Source organism: Chelonia mydas, chromosome 9, assembly GCF_015237465.2.
Source record: "Chelonia mydas isolate rCheMyd1 chromosome 9, rCheMyd1.pri.v2, whole genome shotgun sequence".
NCBI lineage: Eukaryota > Metazoa > Chordata > Testudines > Cheloniidae > Chelonia > Chelonia mydas.
This window is the reverse complement of record NC_057855.1, coordinates 36,721,897-36,745,560: the sequence shown is the minus strand read 5'-3', so window position 1 is coordinate 36,745,560 and position 23,664 is coordinate 36,721,897. Positions and strand designations below refer to the sequence as shown.

Here is a 23,664-nt window from a genome sequence, read left to right as displayed (position 1 = left end):
CTGACAAACTTTTATACCTCAATACACCACCGTGTAATCTATTTATGCCACAGAAATACTGTTTTTCAAATGTATTATAGAATTTTAAAAATTTATATTGGGATAAATTTGTTTCCATCCACCTCCAGACACAGGCTCCCTTAGTTACCATGAGTCTGTCTTCAGAAAGTCAAAAATATTAATAAGATTAACATAACTTTTGTAGAGGTAAAAATGTTGTGATTTTAAGGCCCATTATCTCGGGGACCTTCCGGGACTAGACATAGATGCAGGATCATGTTCTAAGTTTGTGAGGCCAGTCCATCTGGTTGATCTAATATTGAGTAACATGCTTCAAAAGCAATAGTAATAGACTAAATCTTCTATTATTTGCCTACTGTTTTAGTCTCTCCAAAGTAAAGGAAAACATGCAGAAGAGAATTTATTGCAAGATTTGGAATAAAAATGTAACGGTAGGAATCTTCAAACCCACCCAGTGTTGGTCAGGCTCTGTTGCCATTAAAGTTAATGGTAAAAATCCCCTTGACTTCAGTGAGAATAGAGCTTGGCAAATTCTGAGCACTTTTTTTGAAAATTTTACTTCACGCAAAAGAACAAATAGGTAAGCATATACAGTTATGGGAAATACTACCTGTCAGTGTTCCTGGCTGGAAGACCTGCAATTTGTGCGCTAGGCACTCTCTAGGGGTTACTTAGGTTGAAATGATCTCATACTCTAGAAGGAGAATGTAGAAAAATCCTAGAGGTGCTCCTTGTTTGTGGGTCACTGGCTTCCATATGGAATTTGCTTAGTTTACAAGAGAACAGTGTTTTTCCAGTTTCTAGTCCTGCAAACAACTTGGATTCTGAAAGTCAAAGTAAGTTCTTTCCTTTTCATGCATAATCAATAAAGCCATTGCAGCCCAGATTTTGCCATCAGTTACAGGTGTCACCACACTAGCTTTTAGAGTGGGGTTTCACAGGTATAAATCCATAGGTTTTTATTTTAACAAGTAGTTCAAGAGTTTTTTCATATGTTGGTAAATTGTGTGTGTGTGCGCGCGAGCGTGTGTGTGCTTTTTGAAGAAGGAACTGGCTTCAGATGAAATTGTTTTAACACTGGCAATAAATGCTTGCGAAGACCGAAGGAATTTTTTTTTGTAAACAATTTGAAAGCAGTGTCCAACTTTTTAAAATCAGAGAAATACAAATTAACTTATTGTTCATAACAGGGTTCTTGCTTGCATCTTTCAGCCTCTGTACATCTAGGTGCCAGTCCTGCAACTGACTTTTTACAGGCAGACCTGTTGGCCTTAGTGGAACTCTGTACAGATGAAGGGACTCTACTTGTGCAGAGCCATTTGCAAGATCAGGACCATTTTTATTAAAAGGCTTAAAGTCTCTTTTTGAGAATTGCCATGAAGTTGCATTTTTGCTCTAGCTTTCAAAAGCTACATTCAAGTGTTTTGGCAGAGTGTTTTAGGAACTTTATTGTACCATTGTCTGTCCATGTGGTTTATGAGTAGAATTCAGTCCTTCTCAAAACTGTGAGCCAAGTACATAATGACACTATGACTGTTTACACCATCTGAGGATCTGGCCCTTGTGTGTTTAAAGTTAAGAGGAAATAAACGTATGGGTTTTATGTATATACATTTTGTGTTTTAATATTAGTATAAATATGATGTGGCCCTTTTTATAGTGGTTAGGTGATTTTCAAGTTTGGGAAAATCTCTTAATTCGCCTTTGTGTCTCAATTTCCCCATCTTTAAAATTGCTTTGAGATCTGCAGATGAAAAGGGCTATACAAGAGCTTAGTGTTACTAATGAACAACTGAAAACAGCTGTTTTGTATTTATATATTTTCTAGTATCTCTGAACATGTCAATTATGTAGTAGATTAAGGAGACCTGGTTAACATAATTTATTTAGATTTCCAAAAGGGCTTTGTCAAAGTCCTGCACAAGAGGTTACTAAAGAAGCTAAGTTGTCATGAGTAAAATGCAAAGTATTGTCATGGATCAAAAATTGGCTAGGAGATAGAAAGCCAAGAGTATAGGTAAATGGTCAGTTTTCATCATGGCAATAGGTTAGTGGAGTGTTTCAATGTTCTGTACTAGGTCCAAAGTTTAATATGTTAATGATTTGGAAAGGGGGATGAGTAGTGGGATAGCAGTATTTGAAGATGACACAAAGTTATTTAGATTAGACAGGTTCAGAGAGGGCTTTGAGGAACTGCAGAGGACTCTAACCAGGCTAGATGACTGGGCAACACAATGGCAAATAAAGTTCAACATGCAAAGTAAGGTACACATTGAAGGGGGGAAAAATTAAACTCATACATCTTACAAGGTGCTAATTTAACGGTATCAACTCAGGAAAGGAATCTGGGTGTTATTTTGGAAGGTTCAACTAAGACCGTAGCTCATTGTGCAGCTGCAGTCATGAAAGCAAACTACATAGAATCATAGAATATCAGGGTTGGAAGGGACCCCAGAAGGTCATCTAGTCCAACCCCCTGCTCGAAGCAGGACCAAGTCCCAGTTAAATCATCCCAGCCAGGGCTGTGTCAAGCCTGACCTTAAAAACCTCTAAGGAAGGAGATTCTACCACCTCCCTAGGTAACGCATTCCAGTGTTTCACCACCCTCTTAGTGAAAAAGTTTTTCCTAATATCCAATCTAAACCTCCCCCATTGCAACTTGAGACCATTACTCCTCGTTCTGTCATCTGCTACCATTGAGAACAGTCTAGAGCCATCCTCTTTGGAACCCCCTTTCAGGTAGTTGAAAGCAGCTATCAAATCCCCCCTCATTCTTCTCTTCTGCAGACTAAACAATCCCAGCTCCCTCAGCCTCTCCTCATAAGTCATGTGCTCTAGACCCCTAATCATTTTTGTTGCCCTTCGCTGGACTCTCTCCAATTTATCCACATCCTTCTTGTAGTGTGGGGCCCAAAACTGGACACAGTACTCCAGATGAGGCCTCACCAGTGTCGAATAGACATGTTACCATTCATAGATTCCAAGGCCAGAAGGGACCATTGTGATCATTTATTCTGACCACCTGTATGAAACAAGCCATCGAGCTTCCCCAAAATAATTCCTAGAGCCTACCTTTTAGAAAAAAAGAAAAGGAGTACTTATGGCACCTTAGAGACTGGCCAATTTATTTGAGCATAAGCTTTCGTGAGCTACAGCTCACTTCATCGGAAAGCTTATGCTCAAATAAATTGGCTAGTCTCTAAGGTGCCACAAGTACTCCTTTTCTTTTTGCAAATACAGACTAACACAGCTGCTACTCTGATACCTTTTAGAAAAACATCCAGTCTTGATTTAGAGATCACCAGTGATGGAGAATCCACTTTGACCCTTGGTAAATTGTTCCAGTGGTTAATTGTTCTCACAGTTATAAATTTACTTCTTATTTCCAGTCTGAATTTATCTAGCTTCAGCTACCAGCTATTGGATCTTATTATACCTTTCTCTGCTAGATTAAAGAGCCCATTATTAAGTATTTGTTCCCCATGTAGATACTTATATACTTTAATCAAGTAACCCCTTAAACTTCTCTTTGTTAAGCGAAATAGATTGAGGTATTTGAGTCTGACCTATAAGGGATGTTTTCTAATACTTGTATTCATTTTTGTGGCTTTTCTGTGAACCCCTCCAATTTATCAACATCCTTCTTGAATTGTGGGCACCAGAACTGGACACAGTATTCCGGCAGCAGTTGTACCAGTGCCAAATACAGAGATCAAATAACGTCTCTTCTCCTACTTGAGATTCCCCTGTTTGGTGCATCCCAGGATCGCATTAGTTCTTTTGGCCACGTCGTCACTCTGGGGGCTCATTTTCAACTGATTATCCATCACAACCCCAAAATCTTTTTTAGAGTCACTGCCGCCCAGGATAGAGTCTCCCATCCTGAAAGTATGGCCTGCATTCTTTGTTCCTAGTTGTATGCATTAACATTTAGCCATATTAAAACTCATATTGTTTAGTTGCTCCCAGTTTACCAAGCGATCCAGATTGCTCTGAACCAGTAATGTGTCCTCTTCATTATTTACTACTACCCCAATTTTTATGTCTTCTGCAAACGTTATCGGTGGTGGATTTTATGTTTTCTCCCAGATAATTGTTAAAAATGTTAAATAGCATAGGACCAAGAACTGATACACACCTACTGGACCCTACTGGATACACACCCACTCAGTGACAATTTCCATTTACAGTTGCCTTTTGAGACCTATCAGTTAGCCAGTTTTTAATCCATTTAATGTTTGTTAATTTTATATCATTCTAGTTTTTTAATTCTAACTATTTAAAATGTTGTGTGGTATCAAGTAAAATGCCTTACAGAAGTCTTAGTATATTATATCAACGCTATTACATTTATTAACCAGATTTGTAATCTCATTTTAAAAAAAAAGATAGTTTGACAGGATCTATTTTCCATAAACCCAGATTGATTTGCAATTACACTATCCTCCTTTAATTCTTTAATAATCGAGTCTCATATTCGCCATACCATTATCTTTCCCAGGATTGATGTAGAGGCAGACAGGCCTATAATTACGTGGGTCATCCTGTTTTCCCTTTTTTTAGAATTGGCACATTAGCTTTTATCCAGTCTTCTGGAACTTATCCAGTGCACCAAGACTAATTGAAAATCATCATTAACGATCCTGCGAAATCCTCAGCCAGCTCTTGTAAAACTCTTGGATGCAAGTTATCTGGATGTACCGATTTAAAAATCTTCACCTAAGTAGTTGCTATTTAACATCCTCCTGAGATAACAGTCAAATGGAAAAAGTGTTATCACCATATAGTGAGACTGTCCCATCTGTTTTTTTCCCCAAACACAGAACAGAAATAATTATTGAATACTTCTGCCTTTTATGCATTATTATTGATAATCCTGTCTTTTCCATCTGGTAATAGACCAATACCATTGTCAGGATTCTTTTTGTTCCTAATGTATTTTAAAAACTCCTTATTTTTTCTTAATTCTGCTGGTCCTAGATTTCTCCTTATGTCCCTTTTGCTTCCCTTAACTATTTTCTGTAGTTCCTCATTTCCGATTTATATTCGTTACAATCATTTGTTATATATTATTTATAACTATTTTCACTTGCCTCTAAACCAGGTTGTTTTTTAACCTGGACTTTGTTCTTTCTCGATTGTGGCTTTTGAGGCATCTATTGAGGCGTTCTTAAATGGTTCCCAATTATCATTCACATTTTTCTGATTTAATGCTTCCTCTCAGCTGATTTTGCTCAAATTTGTTTTCAGCTTGGTGATATTAGCACTATTAAAGCAACAAGTATATGTATTACTGGTCTGAACGTTATTCCGCTTGCACATTGTAAATGTGATCAAGTCGTGATTAGGTGTATCTAAGCTACCATTAATTTTTAGTTCTGTGATCAGTTCCTCTTTATCAGTTAAGACAAGGTCTAAAAAAGAATTTCCCCGTGTTGGCTGCAAAACTTTTTTGAGTTAGGAAATCATTATCTATAATGATATTGTGCAGCTGTGTTCATGAAAGTAAACTAGATGTTAGGATGCATAAAGAATGAGATGGAGAATAATATAGAAAATATTTTAATTCCATTATAAGCAGTGGTGTTTGCCTTATCTAAAATATTGCATGTGGTATTGGTCACTTCATTTCAAAAAGGATATTCCAGAATTAGAATAGAATGTTTGGCTGTTCATAAAAAGGTGACGAGACTGATTAGGGCAATGGAAAAACTCTTATATGAAAAGAGTAAAAAGATTAGAATTGGAAGACTAATGAGAGGTGACATGGTAGAAGTATGTAGAATAATGAATAATGTAGAAAAGGTAGCTCAGGAGCTTCTGTTCTCCCCATCTCATAACACGAACAGGGGGACATGCATTGAAATTAAAAAATGGGAAATTAAAAACTACTAGTAAAAGGAAACACAATTTTCACACCATGTGGGACTGTAGAACTCACTGCCACATGATGTTATTGAGGCCAAGACCTTAGCATGATTCAAAGAAAGATTGGAGATTTATATGAATAACAAAAATATCTGGAGTTGTAATAGTTAATGCTAACATAAATTTTGGAAGAGAGATTAAACCTCATTCTTCAGGGTTTAAACTGATCTCTAACTACACCTCTACCCCGATATAATGCGGTCCTTGGGAGCCAAAAAATCTTACAGCGTTATAGGTGAAACCGCGTTATATTGAACTTGCTTTGGCCTCAAGCATTTCCGTTATTAATAGTCACTGCTTGCCCCCTGACTGACCCCTCAGAACCCCCAACGCATCCACACCCCCCGCCCCCCCCGACAGGCCCCCCAGGACTCCCACGCTCTATCCAACGCCCCCGTCCCCTGATCGTCCCGCCCCCAGAACCTCCGAAACATCCAGTCCCCTCGCTCCTTGTCCCTGATCTCCCCCCGAGACCCTCTGCCCCTTATCCAACCCCCCGGCCCGGCACCCTTAACACACCACTCAGGAGCAGCATTGTTGGAGTCAGACATGCTGACGCGCTGATCCTCCAGAGTGCGCAGCCCCGCCCCCCAGAGCGCTGCTTTACCACGTTATATCTGAATTCGTGTTCTATCAGGGTAGAGGTGTATTAGGAAAAGACCTTATGTGGAGGGCAGATTAGCCTGCTTATGCCTATTGTGGGGTTTCTTGCACCTTTCCTCGGAAGCATCTGGTACTGACCACTGTCAGAAACAAGACATTGGATGAGAATGAGACGGACTATAGGTCTGATCCAGTTCCTGGATAGGCAATTCCTATGTTTTGGATATATGCGTGGTGCTGCTTCTATCTGAGAATGTATATCTATATATAAAAAAACTGCATTTGGATTTATAGCAATGAATGTGGGGAAGCAAGAGTTGGTTTTGCGTACTTGGCTTTTTTTTTATTATTCATTTTTATTTTTTAAAACAAAACAATAATGTTGGGGAAAAAACAATATTCTAATGTTTGTAGGGTGATATTTTCAAAAGTGCTCAGATTCGGCTTAGCCCAGTTGACTTTAGTGAGAGTAGAGTTGGTCCAAGGCTGAGCACTTTTAAAAAATCCCACTCCTAATATATTAAATGTCTGGACAAATATGTAGAGAGGCACGGTGGGTGAGGTAATAACTTTTATTCTGTTGGTACCTTTTCCAGACCTGAATAATAGCTCTGTGTAACTTGAAAGCTTGTCTATCACACCAACAGTTGGTCCAATAAAAGATATTACCTCACCCACCTTGTCTCTCTGGTATCCTGGGAGCAGACTGGCTACAACAACACTGCATGGACAAATATGTGAAAGAGATTTGTCCAAGAACCACTAAATGATTATTCTTTAATGTTTTAAAACATTTCCAAATATTTAGTATTTGTATATGACATTTTTTCTGTTTAACTAAAAGTATGAACATGTATATTAATTTTCATAATCAGTATAATTTTAGCAGTTAATTTGCTGTTTAGATAAATTAAAAAATCAGAGGCACTAGAGGGCAGTATTTATTTTTTGTTTTCCACTCTTAAGGTTGACTGCTTCCTCAGGAGACCTTTAAGCACTGCCTCGATACCTAGTATTTCTGACAATGTTTGGGTATAAATGTCTGATAAAAGAGAGATTCTTATATTACTTTTGACCTCGTAGAGCCTATAAACACCTGTATGCATACTTTACTTATGAGTAGTCCCCCTAGGGACTGCTGAAGTGTGTAAAGTTAAGCATGTACGTAAGTGTTTGAAGGATTGGGATCTTTATATGGTAAACAGGTTATTAAGTTTGGCACTAAGTGCTGTACAATGGAAAGTACCTGTGTAAACATTCACACTTTGTTGTTTTTGTACTCTCTGTGGATTAAGAACCAAAGTTATTGTAAATTGTTTTTAAAATCAGTAAACCCTTTTCTTAACAAGGACTAAATTAAAATGCAAACTAACCCATCATAATTTTAAAAATCCATTATAGGCATTACCTTACAAAGGTTCTGAACCAGTGATTTCTAATGTGTCTTATTTTTTTTTTCTGAACTATCAAAGTGAATGACGAGGAAGAAAGTATCATTTCACCCTACCCCATTTAATAAAAATACTGAAGCAGTGCAAGGGGAATTCTAAAAATATTTTTCAAAATTCCAAAATACTCTTTTGATAGGTAAATATCTATACGTTATTTTTTGTATGCCTTGAGGAAAAATCGCCTTAGTAATCTGAGTAGTGTTAACTGGGGGGGAGGTGTGTGTGTGTGGGGAGAAATAGGGGGGTCATGGTGCTGAAAAAAACATAGAGTTGTCTCCAAGTGTGTAAAGAACAACCTCTAATAATATAAATTGATCTTCTAACTCCAGCTGCTGAACTGAGGCAGTTTAGATAGGAGTGTAAACATGAGGTCAGGCAATTGGAAGGGAAATGGATTTGGAATTAGGGTACTTGGAGGTAGGGGTGGCAGAACCGGAAGGGCAATGGAAATATTTTGTGGACTCTGTCCCTACATAAAGCTGCGGAGATGAGAATGGGATCAGGAGGGGCTGGAGTGGCTGCTGCAGTACCCAGGATTGGGTCAAGGAGCAGGTACGAACCACTGGGATCGTCCTTCCCAGCCTGGAGCAAGTGGCCTCTGTGCTGCTGAGTCTCTAACTCTCCTTGTGCTCCCTTGCACTCTTTCCTGTCACCCTCTTCCCCCCCCCCCCGTTCACAGCTGTCTTCTGCCACTCTATTTGGAAGCCTGGAGGGGGGTAAAGAGGCTTTGGTTCATATCCTCAGAAAATGTGTGCTTGGGAAGGCAGGAGGAAGTAGCATATAGATGGTGGCAGGACATTGGCATGTCATGGAAAGAGGAACAAATAAGGATGCAGGGGACCATGGGATTTGGGGTAAGGAAAATGAGTTCAGGGAATCAAGGAAGCATATGTGTACGTGCAGGGAGATTAAGGATCTGTCTACATGGCAATCAGATGGTGTGGTTTCAGTTCATGTATATGTACCAAAGCTAGCTTTGATATAACTAGCTAAGGTACCATTTGTGAAGCCACAACAGCATGTGCTGTTACCCAGTGTACCAGGCGGGCTTGTACAACCTGTGCTGGGGTGTACGCTGCTGCATCTTCAGTACCTGAAATAGCTAAGAGAGGTAAAATTTCCTTTGTTAATAAAAGCTCTTCCCAGCTCCCCAAACACACCTGTATCATTGCTAAGCTCTGGTGAAGGAAAGCACTGGTTTAGTCATAAGATCTGCTAAAGCAGGACTCCCCTTGTTCAGATGTCGTAAGCCAAATCAGTTTAAACTTTAAATATAACATGTAAACAAAAATCTGTGTTGAAGGGTTAAAGTTGAAATTCCATTGCTTATTTTAGGGATCTCTTATCAGGCCTCTAGTAATTTGATGTTTTGACCTTCACATGTATTTCTGCAAATTATATTGGCAGGTAATGTTAAGTTTGAGTGGATGATGTAAATCACACGGGGAGGTAGTGATAAATATTACATGGCAGTAGGCCCCTGCTTGGATCCCTTAGTATAATAGGCTGAGAATAGAGTTTGGTGGTGGTGATCTTAAGTGGGTCCTGCTGCTCATTGCTCCAGGTGACTTTATATCTAGAGCTGGCAGTGAAACTGATTTCCAGGTCTGCAAAGAATGCTGAGTCTTTTGGAAATTTTTTCATCCCAAAACAGGATGAAAATCCAAAAATTTAAAATATTTTACAGACCAGCTAAATGCACAATATTTTGTTTCAAAAACACAGAGACAGCCGGAATATTTCAGTGTTTCCAATATTTCAGTGTGACCAAATAGATTTATTTTGCCACTAGAATAAGCCATCGGCTCCTGGGCTCCCTGACTTTGTGGCAACCAGTCAGGTGATCTGCTGGGAGTTTGGGAGCCAGGGCTGCCAGGCTCCTGACTCCTTGGTTGCCCATTTTTTGTTGAGGGAGTTCTTTCTTTATGAATAACTCCAGTACCTGCCTCTAATATTTTGTTCACAACTTTGTCAAAAAGCAGCAGCTAAATGAAGTTAACTAGAGTTAGGTCAGTTTCACAGCTGCTATTTAATAGGGGGGGGATAGTCATGAAACTGACAACCATCATGTCCATTTCAGTCAGCTTTCTGAGCTCCCAAGCTCTGTGGCTTTGCAGTAACCTGGGTTTCCTAGGCCAAGGCTGGGGAACCCAGACTTCTCAGCCAAATGGCTGCCGTGGAACTGGGGAGCCTAGATTTCCCAGAAGCCCTCAAGATAGGCTGCTGAGGTGCTGGGAAGGGTGGGTTGGCAGGTGGGTGAACTGGTAGGAAACCAGTAAAGCAAAAAGAGTATTAGAGAAAATTTTTTACTACTAAGCTTTTATCCTTTTCTTAGCATGGAATAAACTTTTAAATACTTAAGGGTTAATTACTGTGGTGTTTAGCATGGCCTCAGAAGACCTCAAATACTGTACTTCCCAAGTGTGGGAGCAGAAACAAAAACTGTGATATCTATTAGGAGATGTCACAGTCCTTGTGAATTCTGGGCCCAAACTGTGTGCCAGTTCTCTGGGGTGGTAGTGGGCAAATGTTTTGGGAGGGACAGTAGAGTAGGAGAGGCTGTCTTAGCATTTTGAACTACATCTGTATTAGGGGGTAGCCGTGTTAGTCTGTATCCACAAAAACAACAAGGAGTCCAGTGGCACCTTAAAGACTAACAAATTTATTTGAGCATAAGCTTTCATGGGTAAAAACCCACTTCTTCAGATGCATGGAGTGAAAATTTGAAGTGAGTTTTTACCCACGTAAGCTTATGCTCAAATAAATTTGTTAGTCTTTAAGGTGCCACCGGACTCCTTGTTACATCTGTATTGTGCTGCTTTGTACATGGGGTTGTGGTCCACAGTATACCACACCCACCCTGCAGCCAATTTCTGTTCCCTCAACAATCACATAATTTCCTTGTACAGAGCCATTTAACTTGGACTTTGAGGGACAAAACGTGGAACTTCCACAATGTTGGCAAATTTTGATAATATTTTTAGACTTATATTGTTCATATTTTCACATGGGTTAAGGCATAATAAAGATCTTTGCTGAAGCCCGGGGACCTACCCTTTTCTAAATTACATTTACATAAATTTATATTACTTTATTAGGTCATCCTTGGAAAATACACTTGGCTCTCATATGATGAAGTCTACATTAAAGCTACTAATTTTGGAAATGGCTTAGCAATATTGGGGCAGCAACCGAAGACTAACATTGCCATCTTCTGTGAGACTAGAGCAGAGTGGATGATCGTTGCACAGGCCTGCTTTATGTGCAATTACCAACGTAAGTACTTTTCTTCACTGACCCTATATTTTTAATACTTTTTGGTATCATGACACAATCTGAAAATTCAGATTGATCTTGAGGTCACTTCATGTATTAGAAGTTTATTATTTTTATATATTCTATAAAATAAAATCATTTAATCTCAAATGAAAAGTATCTATGATGCTAAGTTAAGTCTGTCCAATTCTGTTCTGGTGTGTAACGTTACAAATCTCTAGATGCAGAAACCTCTGTGTGTTCTATCAATCCTCAATCCACAATTGTAGTAGAGTCTCAATAAATACATAAAAGTTAAATAAGTATATCTTCCTCAGACCAGTTTGTGCCCTGCTTACAATCTTCAATTTTTTTTGCTATCTAATCGGTGCAGGTTGCTGTAGTTCCTTTACAATAAAATAAATAAATAAAAAACCCTGTAAGAATTAATTGAATCAGATGTATATCTACACTTTGTAGTTTAGATTTCAGATTGGACACTTGCTATGTTTTGCATTACAAGATGACTTTTTCATTGTTATAAACTTGATTTGAATAAGGATTTATATTCATTTTATTATATCGCACCAACACTGTATATCAGTGTATCTGAGATTACCCAGTTTTCTTTCAACCTTATCTGTTATCCATCACTTCACTGTCATGAATTGACCTGTCAAATTAAGGCCTAGTCTACCCCAGGGGGCAGGGGAGGGCGAGCTAAATTGGTTTAAGTTATGCAACTTCAGCTACGAAGATAGCATACTTGAAGTCGACGTACTTAGAGTTACTTACCGTGGTGTCTTCGCTGCGGCAGGTCGACTATTGATACTCTCCCATCAACTCTCCTATGCGTCTCGCTCCGGTGGAGTACCGGAGTTGACGGGAGAGCGCTTGGCGGTCAATTTATCGCGTCTTCACTAGATGCGATAAATTGACCCCTGCTGGATCGATCGCTCTGGAGGTAAGTGTGGACATGCCCTAAGTTTTCTGTTTTAAGTAAAGTTAACTAGATTGAAATCACTTGCACTTTAATTAGCTACATTGTTCTGGTTAGGACTAATAATGTTAGTTGAGGAACCCATTTTGGTTGGCCACGTAGGTCTCCTAAACCTCATTTATCTGTCTTAATTCTCTCGTCTTCCTCTTTTCTTCTCCTACTGTATTTATATTCCCGCTGATCTCTTGCATTTCCATTCACCACTTTTCTTCAATCTGCCGAAGAAAATGGCTGTTCTTCCTCAAGTGATCACATTGGTCCAGCCATTTCTTGAGATGAATTTTTCACACACTCAAGACTAGTTAGTAAAAGCAGCATTCGAAAAATCCATCTAATTGAAAACAAAGGAGAAACGAAATAAGAAATAGTAAAAATGTTGATTCTGTTTGGAGATCCGTACACACTCTAGCATTTGCAGAAGGTCTGTATTTGCACCAAAACTCTACACCAGAGACCCTGAAATAGGGACCAGCCGTTTCAGAGCCAAGACAATGTCAGAAGCTGTCAGGAGTCTTTGCAGCCTCCTTGTTTACGGTTCACATTTAATATAGTGGTAATATAGGCTTTATGGCACTGTATTTAAATGTGTTTTCTTAATTCTTTAAGGATGTTTTAGTCACTTACGATGTCCAGCAAACAGTGGTTAGCTTCATTTGAAGGACTGTGATAACATTTGTTAGGATGCATGCATTTTTTAGGGGAAATTGTAAGTAGACTGTTTTATCTGATGTGTAGGAGGAGATGTTCTAAGTCTCTAAGGTGCCACAAGTACTCCTTTTTCTTAAGGCACTATTATGAACTGAGCACCTATGTCTCCTTTTTGCCTTTTCACAATATTCCTCTATAATATTCCTGTTCTGTTGCCTATTTCACTGCAACAGTTGTTATAAGGTGAGCCTCTTGAGTGAAGGTGTCATGCTGGACTCAGAATCTTTCATTTGGGAGACCTCATCCAGAAGAGATCAGATGCTGGAAGAGCCAAAGAACACGCTGAGAAATCTGTGTTGGTGATTATGCATGTTTTACTGGCCCCAGCAGGATGAAATCCAGGCTCTATTGAACACACAGCAAGGTATTGCAGATTCCCTGCCGTGATGGACTTTTCTGGACAGCTCTTGTCAGGGAGCACCATTTTCTCTTCCTACCTGAGCTGTACATGTAACAGATACATCCAGCCTTGGCTGGTGGCTCACCTGAGTCCAACTGTTCGATTAGCAGGAAGAGGCCAGACTCAGTGTATTGGAATAAAGGGCAGTTAAGGGCCATACAGTCTCTCCATCTGCAAGGCAAAGAAAGCATCCTAGCAAATTACCTGAGCCACAAGTACTATGCTCATGATGAGTGGTCTCGGAAAGATGCTATAATCAAGTCCGTATTTCAGAAACAGGGAAACCCCCAAATAGATTTATTTTGCCACTAGACACACACTCTTCAGTTCCCTAGATTCTTGTCAGTATTCACCGTGTCATCTCTCTTATGCTTCTAGTCCTCAGTGTTATCAGGAAGATAAAAGCAAGAAAGAACCCATGTGACTTTTTCACAGATCCACAGCTGAAATAGCAAATATAGTTCACAGACTTGTTGTCTATGAAAACAACTCCCTCTCCCCTCACCTTTGTGCCATCCCATCCCCAGTCTTATATGTTTGGATTATCATCTCTTTGAGACACAGTCCCTTCATCCCTAAATATCTGTACAGTGCCTAACGCAATGGGATCTTAGTTGAGATCTGTAGGCACTATTATAATAAAAATTATAACAATACACCTCTACCCCAATATAACGCAACCTGACATAACACGAATTCGGATATAACCCGGTAAAGCAGCAGTCTTGGGGGCAGGGTCGCGCGCTCCAGCGGGTCAGCGTATCTGGCTTGACACACCGCTCTGAGCGGCGTGTTAAGGGTGCTGGGCCGGGGCGATGGATAAGGGGCAGAGGGTCTTGGGGGGTGGTCAGGGGACAGGGAGCAGTGGGGGTTGGATGGTTCGGAGGTTCTGGGAGTGGGGCAGTCAGGGAACGGGGGCGCTGGATAAGGCGTGGGAGTCCCAGGGGGCCTGTCAGGGGGCTGGGGTGTGGATAGGGGTTGGGGCAGTCAGGGGACAGGGAGCAGGGGGCTTGGGTAGGGGGTGGGGTTCTGGGGGTGATTAGGAAAGGGGGAGTCTCTGGAGGGGGCGGTCAGGGAACAAGGAGCAGGGGGGCTTATATAGGGGGTGGGGTCTTGGGAGGGGTGGTTAGGGGTGGGGGTCTCTGGAGGGGGTAGTCGGGACAAGGAGCAGGGCAGGGTTGGATAGGTCGGAGGTTCTGAGGGGTCAGTCAGGGTGTGGGAAGTGACTATTAATAACGGAAATGCTCAAGGCCAAAGCAAGTTTGATATAACGCGGTTTCACCTATAACGCGGTAAGATTTTTTTTTTGGCTCCCGAGGACCGCGTTATATTGGGGTAGAGGTGTATTAGCTAAAATTGGGCAACTAAATTGACTTATCTGATATTTTTATCAGTCTTTTTTTGCTTTTAAGGTTTGAGTCTACACAGTCTAGGGAAGCAATCCTGTAATCTTTAAATATCCCTATTGTTAGATAACAATAAATATGCCTGTTGTTAGATAATCTGCCAAGGATAGGGGTCTGCACAGGCAATTCTCAAATGAGCAGGGTTACTGACCTCTAATTGGAGACCTCAGAATATGTTACCTGTGCAGATTCATCCTCTTCCACTTCTGTGGAATCCATTATTTTCTGAATGAACACCCAAGGGAATAAGATACAGATGCACAGATCATTTATTTTATCCTTGGAAATGAAATAGATTTACAAATTTTAAGAAGTCTTAAAAAATTCTAACATAGTGAAATGTCCCAATGCATGGTGTAGAGTGGTGTGTGGAGTTATTTTATTTGGCCTAATGTTTTAAATTCTCTCATTGAGACGTGCTTCAGCTCACTGTCTGACATATTATTTAGTGTCTAAGCAGAATGTGATCTTGTGTGAACTTGGCTGACTTTTTTGTTGGCAGATGATAGTATCATGCACTGTTCACGTAGTCAGAACAGAATGAATTATATTTTAACTAACTTTAGCAATATGGTAAATGATTCACTTATTGTGCTGCTGCTAAATTATACATATGAGTATTAGTATTTTCCCAATTTGCAGATATGGAAAGGAAGACTTATTCCTTCAGTACTGCACCATACACTTGGAATGTAAAATATAATATCTTTTATGGTACAGTATGCTAGTGATACAAGCTTTATACTCACTGATAGTCCATAAAAACATTCTATCCATCAGCAGACTTACTCCTGTATTTTGGTGTGTATTATATATTTCATGAATGGCACAAAACTAAGATGATTTGATAATTAGAAAAATCCTACATATTCAGTTTTATATACTTACCTTTTATTTCGAGACCTGTAAATTGTTTAAAGCTTCAAAGAAGTTGTGTGTATGTGTGAGAGTGATTTACATGACTAGTTTAAATTGGTAACGTAGAAGCTGCTTTGAACTTTTCCCTCTTTCAAAATCTATTCATGTACAAAACCTCTTACCGACCCACTGGGAACAACTGAAAGACCTGAGTCAGTGTTAAGTAACACCACAAAAACATAAGGTCATGTATTGCGTTTTCTCTAATAGCCTCCGAATACATTGATAATCTGAGGTTGGACATCTCTGGGCTTTTTTTCTAGGATGGATTTGACTCCCTCACAGAAGTCTTTTTCATGAAAAATATACTTTGTCTGTTTGACACATAGTAGGGAGTGAATGAGTCTAGTCTTAATGTGTGAAATCTTGGTCACATGGAAGTCAATGAAAAAAATTCCCATTGGCTTCAATAGGGTGAGGATTTCACCTCATATCAGCTGACAAATTTAGTGCTTGGAAGTTTTGTTTTTGTTTTCTGACTTTTCTTGGATCAGTACCAAAATCAAATATACAAATAGAAGTTAAATTTCAGACTTAATAATATTGTATATATAATGCAGTCTCAGATGTGCCTGAGAAAGTGTTAGATACCTTCGCTGAGTAGTGATGACTTTGCAGATCAGCATTGGTGATAGTGGCAAGCAGCTGTCATAGCTCACTTTTTCTTTTTCTCCATGACGTCAGTGCACCATCTTGTAAGCTATATAAACCTCTCAGCCTAGTCAGCTCTGTCACATAACTAATTTGTTTTTCACTTGTTTGCTTTGTAGGTGAATAATTATATAAATTATTATTCAAGAGATTATACTTTTCTTTCCAAGTACTTTGGAGTTTCAGTACGCTAGCTGGCTCGGGGAAACTAAATTTTTGCTAAGTTGTTTGTATAACAGGGGTCACTGGACTAAGTGGAGAGAGCTCGTGGGAACTAGAGGCACTCTTCTGTCCTTTTCTCCCACCAAATTAAAGAAAACAATGTGCATGTGCATTTGCCCTGCAACAGTTCCAAACTATGATAGACTGTTTTAACAAGAAAAAAAATAAAGGTTGATGATTAACTTTTTTGATGAAAAGAAACTGGCTGCTTTTGCCTTTTTCTTAGTATACCATAGTGAGTTGTTAGTTCCAGGAATTACATATCCACTGATAGGCTAAGACTTTTTCTTTGGTGGTATTGGGACCTAACTTTACTAAAATAAAGCTAATGCAATAATATCATTAAACTGTAATGGGTTTTTCCTCCGGTTAAAAATTTCAACAAACTAAATCCAGATAAAAGCCCAAGTGAATTTTAAAAATATCTGATTCTGATAATGGCACAAACCTTCTGTGCTTTAACTTGCCATTGTAATAAATGATTGTGTCAAAGGTGAAAAGAATTAGTGATCTTGCAACTTGTTCCAAGAGGTGAACTGCACTAAACTTTCTTCACTACTCAGTTGGGATTTCATTTTGGAAAAGTAAAGTTAGCTTTGTTTTTAGACTTATACTATAAATTCCCCGGTCCCTTCCCTTTAAATGGTTCTTTCTGCCCCTTTCTCCTCTTCTGTTGTGATAAATGAGAGAGGGGATAGCTCCCTTTTGGAGACTCCCAGCCAGCCAGTTGGCTATGGAATCCCTCTTGGTGGTGGTTCTCTATGTGCTTTACCTGTAAAAGCCTAATAAGCCCACAGGTAAAAGGAAAGGAGTGGGCACCTGACCAAAAGAGTCAATGGGAGGGCTAGAACTTCTTAAAATTGGGAAAAAAAACCTTCCCTTTGTCTGTGTGTTGTGGTTCTCCGGGAAAGAGGGGAACAGGGAGCAGTTATGCTGTGAGACGCTTAAGCCAGATGAAAAACCATCAAATCATACCTAGAGATTACTTATCTGAAATCGCACATATATAAGTAAATTAGGGAAGGTCTAGAAAGATGCAGTTAGGTTTATTTCTTATTGGTTTGTGGATTCCTCTATGCTAACCCCAAATGCTTTTTGTTTTGCTTATAATCTTTAAACTGGACCTCACGAAGGTTATTCTTGATGTTTAAATTTTGTAAGTGGGTTTTTTAAATCTAGCAAAAGCCTAAATTCCAGATTATTTTCTTTCTTTTTTTGGTTTTTAATAAAATTTACCTTTAAGAACAGGGCTGGATTTTTTGGTGTCCTAAGAGGTTTGTGCATATATTGTTAAATTAGCTGGTGGCAACAGCTGATTTCCTTTGTTTTTCTTTCTCAGTTGTTCCCTGGGAGGGTGGGGTGGGGGTGGGGGTGGGTGTGTGTGTGTGAGAGAGAGAGAAAGGGCTTGAGGGTACCCCACAGGAAGGAATTCCCAAGTGCACCTTTCTGGTTTCAAAGGATTTTTTTTGCATTTGGGTGGTGGCAACATCTACCCATCCAAGGTCAGAGAGAAACTGTAATCTTAGGAGTTTAATACAAGCCTGCAGTGGCCAGTATTAATTTTTAGAATTCTTGCGGGCCCCCACCTTCAGCACTCGAAATGCCAAAGTGGGGAATCAGCCTTGACATCTGTTCTCTTCCCACAAATTGTAATAATGAAATTTGGGTGTACAATTTTAAGTATGAAGTAATTACTGAGGTTTACAGCTTTCCTAATCATGAGTTACTCTTAAAATATGGAAGGTATTTAACAGAATAGTGCAGTTTTTCTGACCATGAAATCCTGGCCCTGATGAAGTTGACTTTAGTGGGACCAGAATTAATCCATTGTATCTATAATTCTGCCTACTTAAATAGTTGTGTGAATGCTTTCTGATGTAATGTAGCCTTCACCAATAGGAAATATTTTTTTCCCCAAGTAATTCCAAGGAAAATAAGGAAGGTAGGAAAAAACAGTAAAGAGTATATTTTTACTACATTGTTTCAAGTAGAATACTAGTGGATGCTGATTTCCAGTACAGAAAAGCTTTACTTAACCGTACTCTGGTTAAAATGCTGGGCTAATAGTCCCTGGACATGGAAGTGTGCATGAGATTACTTAGTTCAGCTGTAAGCCCATTCATTTGAATGTTCTGGGTATAGAGACACCCAAAACATTTTGAATGAAGAGGCAGATTGTTCAGTTCTTTATAAGACCTGTGTAAAAACACTTTAGCAAGGTGTAACAGGGCGCACACTCACCACAGTGGTGCCTCCTGCTGGTTGGTTTGGGAATTAGTGCTTTAAGTGGTGCGCCTTTGCTAGTGGTGTTTTGCTCACCATTACTCTGTCTCAACCGTCCTCACAGTTGGACCTATGTCACTCCCGGACCGCGGCATCTGCTTCTGGACAGTGCCCTCCAGCTATATCTGCTCCGCTGGCTCTTCCCCTCTCCCCCCCGTTCCGGGGGACTGGCAGCTTCTGGTTCTATCACTCACCTCAATGGCTCACTGCAGTCCTCAGTCTAGCCCCTTACTCCAAGGGCAAACTGCAGTCTGGCTTAGCCATGCTCATCACTCGCAAGTTGGGGGAAAAAAAGCCCGCCTGCCACTCTGGGCCCCAACCAGGGACCCTCCAGCGGCAGCCACTTACTGCCCTCCTCCAGCTCTTCTCTACTGCCTACTTCCCTCGGCCACTTCCCCGTAGCCCCAGCACCTTCTCTGCCCCGTTGTGTCAGGGCCCCAGTCTGGCAGTCGTCAGCCTAGAGCTCTCCTAGCCTCTACTGATCCTGCCCAGCCCTGTTCTGTCTTAAATGTTTCTCTGAGAGCCAGTTCTTCTCCCTTTTCTCTCCAGGGAGAGTGTGTGCTCCTCTCTACCCTGCAGCCCTCTTATAGGGCCCAGCCTGTCCCTGATTGGCTGCTTTCAAGCTTCCACTTGACTGGCTTCCAGTAAGACCTTCCAAGATTGGCTGGGGTTCTGTGCAGCCTCTCTGGCTTGCTTTAACCCCTTCCATGCCAGAGTGGGGCAGCTGCCCTGCTCCACAAGGACAAAAATTGGTATATTGTCTTGCTCATACACATTCAAAATTACCCATCTTCCCCTCCCTCCTTCCTCCTCCAGGATTGGTGTTTTATGCATTCTTTTATTAGTGTTCTTCCTATCATATGAAAAAACAATTCTTCTCTGATCTTGCTGTTGGATATCCACAGATGAACCTACAGACTCCTTTTGACTTCATTGGGTCTACCACAGAGGCACAAGGGTCTGCATATGCAGATCTGATTGCAGAATTGGAATCAATGTTTGAAAAGACCAGCAGTAGGCAGTTCGGATCTGGTGATTTTAATATAATCTACTAAACACCGCAAAAATAAAAAGGATAACTGATCCTATTTTTGTCATATAGAGGAAGCTTAGGAAATTTAAGGGAAACCGTTGTAGTTGTTGTTTTGAAGAACAAATGTTTCAAATAATTACTTTATAAAGTGTCACATACTATATATTCTACAGTATGCAAATCAGGAAATAAATTTTTTTTTCACTTCATTAGCAGATAAATGAATTAGACTTTCAAGATTAAACATTTATTTACTTACATAATTTATAAGTAAAAGCAATGCTGTTTATGCAAATGTGTATACTCTGTTCAGTGAGCCCTATTTCAAAGACACAAATCTGAGGTGAGTTAATTTAAATAAAATACTTGAATTGGCATTTGGTGCACAAGAAGACTTTTAGCTTTAACTACTACATACCTCTGAAAACTACAGTTATGCATACTATAATTTAACTGAATGTTGCATATAATTGAAAATCGGTGTAGGGGCTTGTTTAATAGTAATAATATCAGTATATGAATTTACTATAGCATTTGTATAATTGCAACCAGTGCTGATCCTCCCACTCCAACTCCTATTTCTTCATTACAGCTGAACTGATTTGGGGCAAACTCATACAAAGTGTGGGTTTAAAGACTGTGAATCAGGATTGTTTCCATGTAATTGTTTTCAGATGTTTAGCTATAATGTGCATGGATAATAGCAATGGGAATCATTAGAAGTGCATCATATGATAGAGCTTTTTATATGTATGTATGTATATATAGAGAATGAGGGGGAGAGGATAAGGGAGAGAAAAGCAGCTTGATTTCAGAGCCTCCCCGTTGCAAATTTTTTTCATCTATACCAACCAGACACAGAAAATTTGTGTATTGGACAGAAATTGTAAGTGCTATTCGTCAAAATTGTTTGAAGGGAAATCCTGAACCCATTTTTAAACTAAGAAAAGTTCAACCTTATATTAATTACAACTTACTAATAGCTTCTGATCAGTCACCAGTTCAAAAAGTCTAGTAATAGAATATATGATTTTTGGAACAAGAAATTAATCAATTAAAGTTAGTCCTCTTCTATGCAGGAAGATTAGGTACAATGTAAAATTTTACAAATTAAGAACAGATTCCTGAATTTAAAATGATAAAAGCTAGGAAGATTGAGGAGCAAGTCTAGAGAGGGTTACACAGGCTCATATGATTTTTGGAATATTCAGTTCTGCTTGCTTAACTACAAATACTCATATAAGCAACATTTGTTCTTGATTTCTCTCATAAGAAACTAAAACTTGCATTCATTTCTTTTAAATGCATATAACATACTTTTACCATAAGACTACATATCTTCTTGGCCGTTACCTTAGCTGGCAACACAGGTTAGCAATTTAGCTTGCCTGAGTTGGTTAATCTGAGGCCCCTTTTTTTTTCCTCCTTGAAGACCTTTGAAATATCTTGAATATTTATAAGGATTCATCAAGTTTATTTTTCCCCCACAGTTGTTACGCTGTATGCTACTTTAGGAGGCCCAGCAATAGTACATGGATTAAATGAAAGTGAGGTGACAACCATCATTACTAGTAAAGAACTGATGCAAACAAAATTGAAGGTAAGGAATATGACTTTTCTTTGTGAATAAATCTGTTGTAGTGTATGTGATCTGGTGTTTTTGGAGACTAAAGACTGATGTATATGGCCCAATTTATTGATTTACTTGCCTTTTGTAACGCATGTATTTAACATGTTACAGATTTATTTCTTTTTTTACAATATAAGAGAACAAGAAACATCTAAAGTAAAATGTAGGGCTTGATTTTATGCTCCTTGACTCTTGCGCAGTTATCTGTACCAGTACAAAGTAAGGCATTAATCTTTTAATATGCAATGCATGGGTGGAATGTGAGCCCATACACAACCCCATTGAAACCAGAAGGGCTACTTACAGATAGCAGGAATCTGCCCACCTGTTGTATGTTACAGTGCTGAGGTGTAAAAAGCTACCAGTCTGATTTGTTAGGGGTTTACACGTACTTTATAATCCCATTACCCTTTTGCAAAGCAGTGCAGTGCAGAATCAGACTCATAAGTTATATAAGTAAGCAAAAAAACATGTTAATTTATCCATCTACTAACATCTAAAGTAGCCGAACAAGACTTAAGAAAGTGTTACCCCAGTGATTTAACTCTCTTACTAGTGTTGAGGCGTTCAGATACTAAGTTGATGGTTGCGGTAGACGAATTTGGATGGGGTAGTGCCACTACACAGGTAAAATTTGTAATAATTTTACTTGTACTGGTGCAGCTATACTGGTCCTACCAATTGAGACTATTATGTAGACAAGGTGCAGGCATTTTTAATATCTTATTTAACCTTACTGAGCTGGGTAGCTTAAAATACCTCAGTGCAAAAGAGTTTGCACCATTGGAGCTGGATTAGTGCAGAAAAATGCTCACATTTGGCTTGTGAAAACAATGCCAAAGAGAATAAAAGAGTTAGTCTTGAATCTGTCACCTTTAGCAGAAAACAGGGCAGGTGAGGTTAGATCTACTTGTGTTCTGTAAAGCGTTCTGAGATCATGGTTATGTATTTTCAGTATCCTGAGTGATCAGAAATTAAGCAAATAGGCAGCGCAGAATTATGCATAAAGTATATATGCAATAATAAATGTGACAAAATTTAGCACTCCTAGTTTATTAATTGTTTACCCAGCAGACAGTAGATTGTGCAGAGTGGCAGCCTTTGTTTTTGAGTCAGTGTCATTTTTGAAATGGAAGATCAGCTTAAACATTTTTATTAAAGTAGCTTAAAGGTTGAACCTGCCAAGTCTAATAGAATCCTTTTTAATTACAAATAAGAATATGTTAAATTTAGCATGGTAGTTGGAAAAATAAGTAAATTTGATGAGACAATTTTCCCCAGCCTAAAAATGGCCACACTTAGTGTGGCATCAGTTTTACTCAAACAAAAGTCTGAAGTGCTTTGTCATTCATTTATGGCTTCAGTTTGAAATCTTCAATAATTTAAGATCCAAAAACTAGCTAATACATATATGCAGAAATTTAACTACCTTTTTATAAATTCTAAAGTAGTATAACTAATTACTGTATTTTTGTAACTATTTCCATAAAGAGGTTTGGATAAGATTAAAAAGAAAGGTTTCAGAGTAGCAGCCGTGTTAGTCTGTATTCGCAAAAAGAAAAGGAGTACTTGTGGCACCTTAGAGATTAACAAATTTATGCTCATATAAATTTGCTAATCTCTAAGGTGCCACAAGTACTCCTTTTCTTTTTATTAAAACATTTTTCAGAGACTTAGTGAAAACTATTTGTGAAATAGTTAATTCCTCCCACTCAGAAATGAATCTAACCCTTAATTGTAGTATTAAGACTGATTGATTTTTAATATATACCTAACAGTTTATTAGTCATTAGGAGTGTTGGATTGGTCTTCAAATTACATTTTTCTCCAGAAGCTGAGTGCAGAATATTCAGAGTGCTCCAAGACCTTACTGACTGCAGATGGGACTTCTAATTTGCATTCCACACCTAGTAGCACATTGTGCAGCCATTAGACCCCTGAGCTGGTGCAACACATTTTTTTAAGCCAAAAATTGTGTTATTCCATTTAGAGTCAGGAATCCCTAAACTGTATTTTTAAATTTTCTTTTGGATAGTTACAAGAATTTGTACTGAACAAATAAAAACTAGAATGAATGAGTGTTAGAATTTTCTCTGATCAGCAATTTAATATTTTGCCTTGTATCCTTAGAATTGTGGTCAGTATTCTTAGGTGC

General features: G+C 39.1%; 1 protein-coding gene and 1 long non-coding RNA gene across 17 annotated transcripts in view; one reads left to right on the top strand and one right to left on the bottom strand.

The window, feature by feature from the left end:
* ACSL3 (acyl-CoA synthetase long chain family member 3) overlaps positions 1 to 23,664 on the top strand; it is a 110,820-nt gene that overhangs the window by 50,797 nt on the left and 36,359 nt on the right. For all 14 annotated transcript variants that reach the window (XR_006283556.1, XR_006283555.1, XM_043521768.1 and 11 more), the window contains 2 exons: positions 11,102 to 11,279; positions 21,370 to 21,479. Coding sequence is in view for 12 of the 14 variants with exons in the window: in XM_043521768.1 (XP_043377703.1) it covers positions 11,102 to 11,279; positions 21,370 to 21,479 (288 nt within the window). In the remaining 2 variants the exon portion in view is untranslated. The remainder of the gene's footprint in view (positions 1 to 11,101; positions 11,280 to 21,369; positions 21,480 to 23,664) is intronic.
* On the bottom strand, positions 11,273 to 19,578 carry LOC119567144. 3 transcript variants are annotated; one of them, XR_005226936.2, is made up of 4 exons: positions 18,805 to 19,578; positions 14,953 to 14,997; positions 13,452 to 13,537; positions 11,273 to 12,589 (listed from the first exon to the last, which is right to left on the bottom strand). It is a non-coding gene; the product is annotated as an uncharacterized LOC119567144 (long non-coding RNA). The 3 variants fall into 3 exon arrangements; XR_005226935.2 differs by lacking the exon at positions 18,805 to 19,578 and adding an exon at positions 16,282 to 17,700; XR_005226937.2 differs by lacking the exon at positions 18,805 to 19,578 and adding an exon at positions 15,661 to 15,770 and having other exon boundaries at positions 14,924 to 14,997.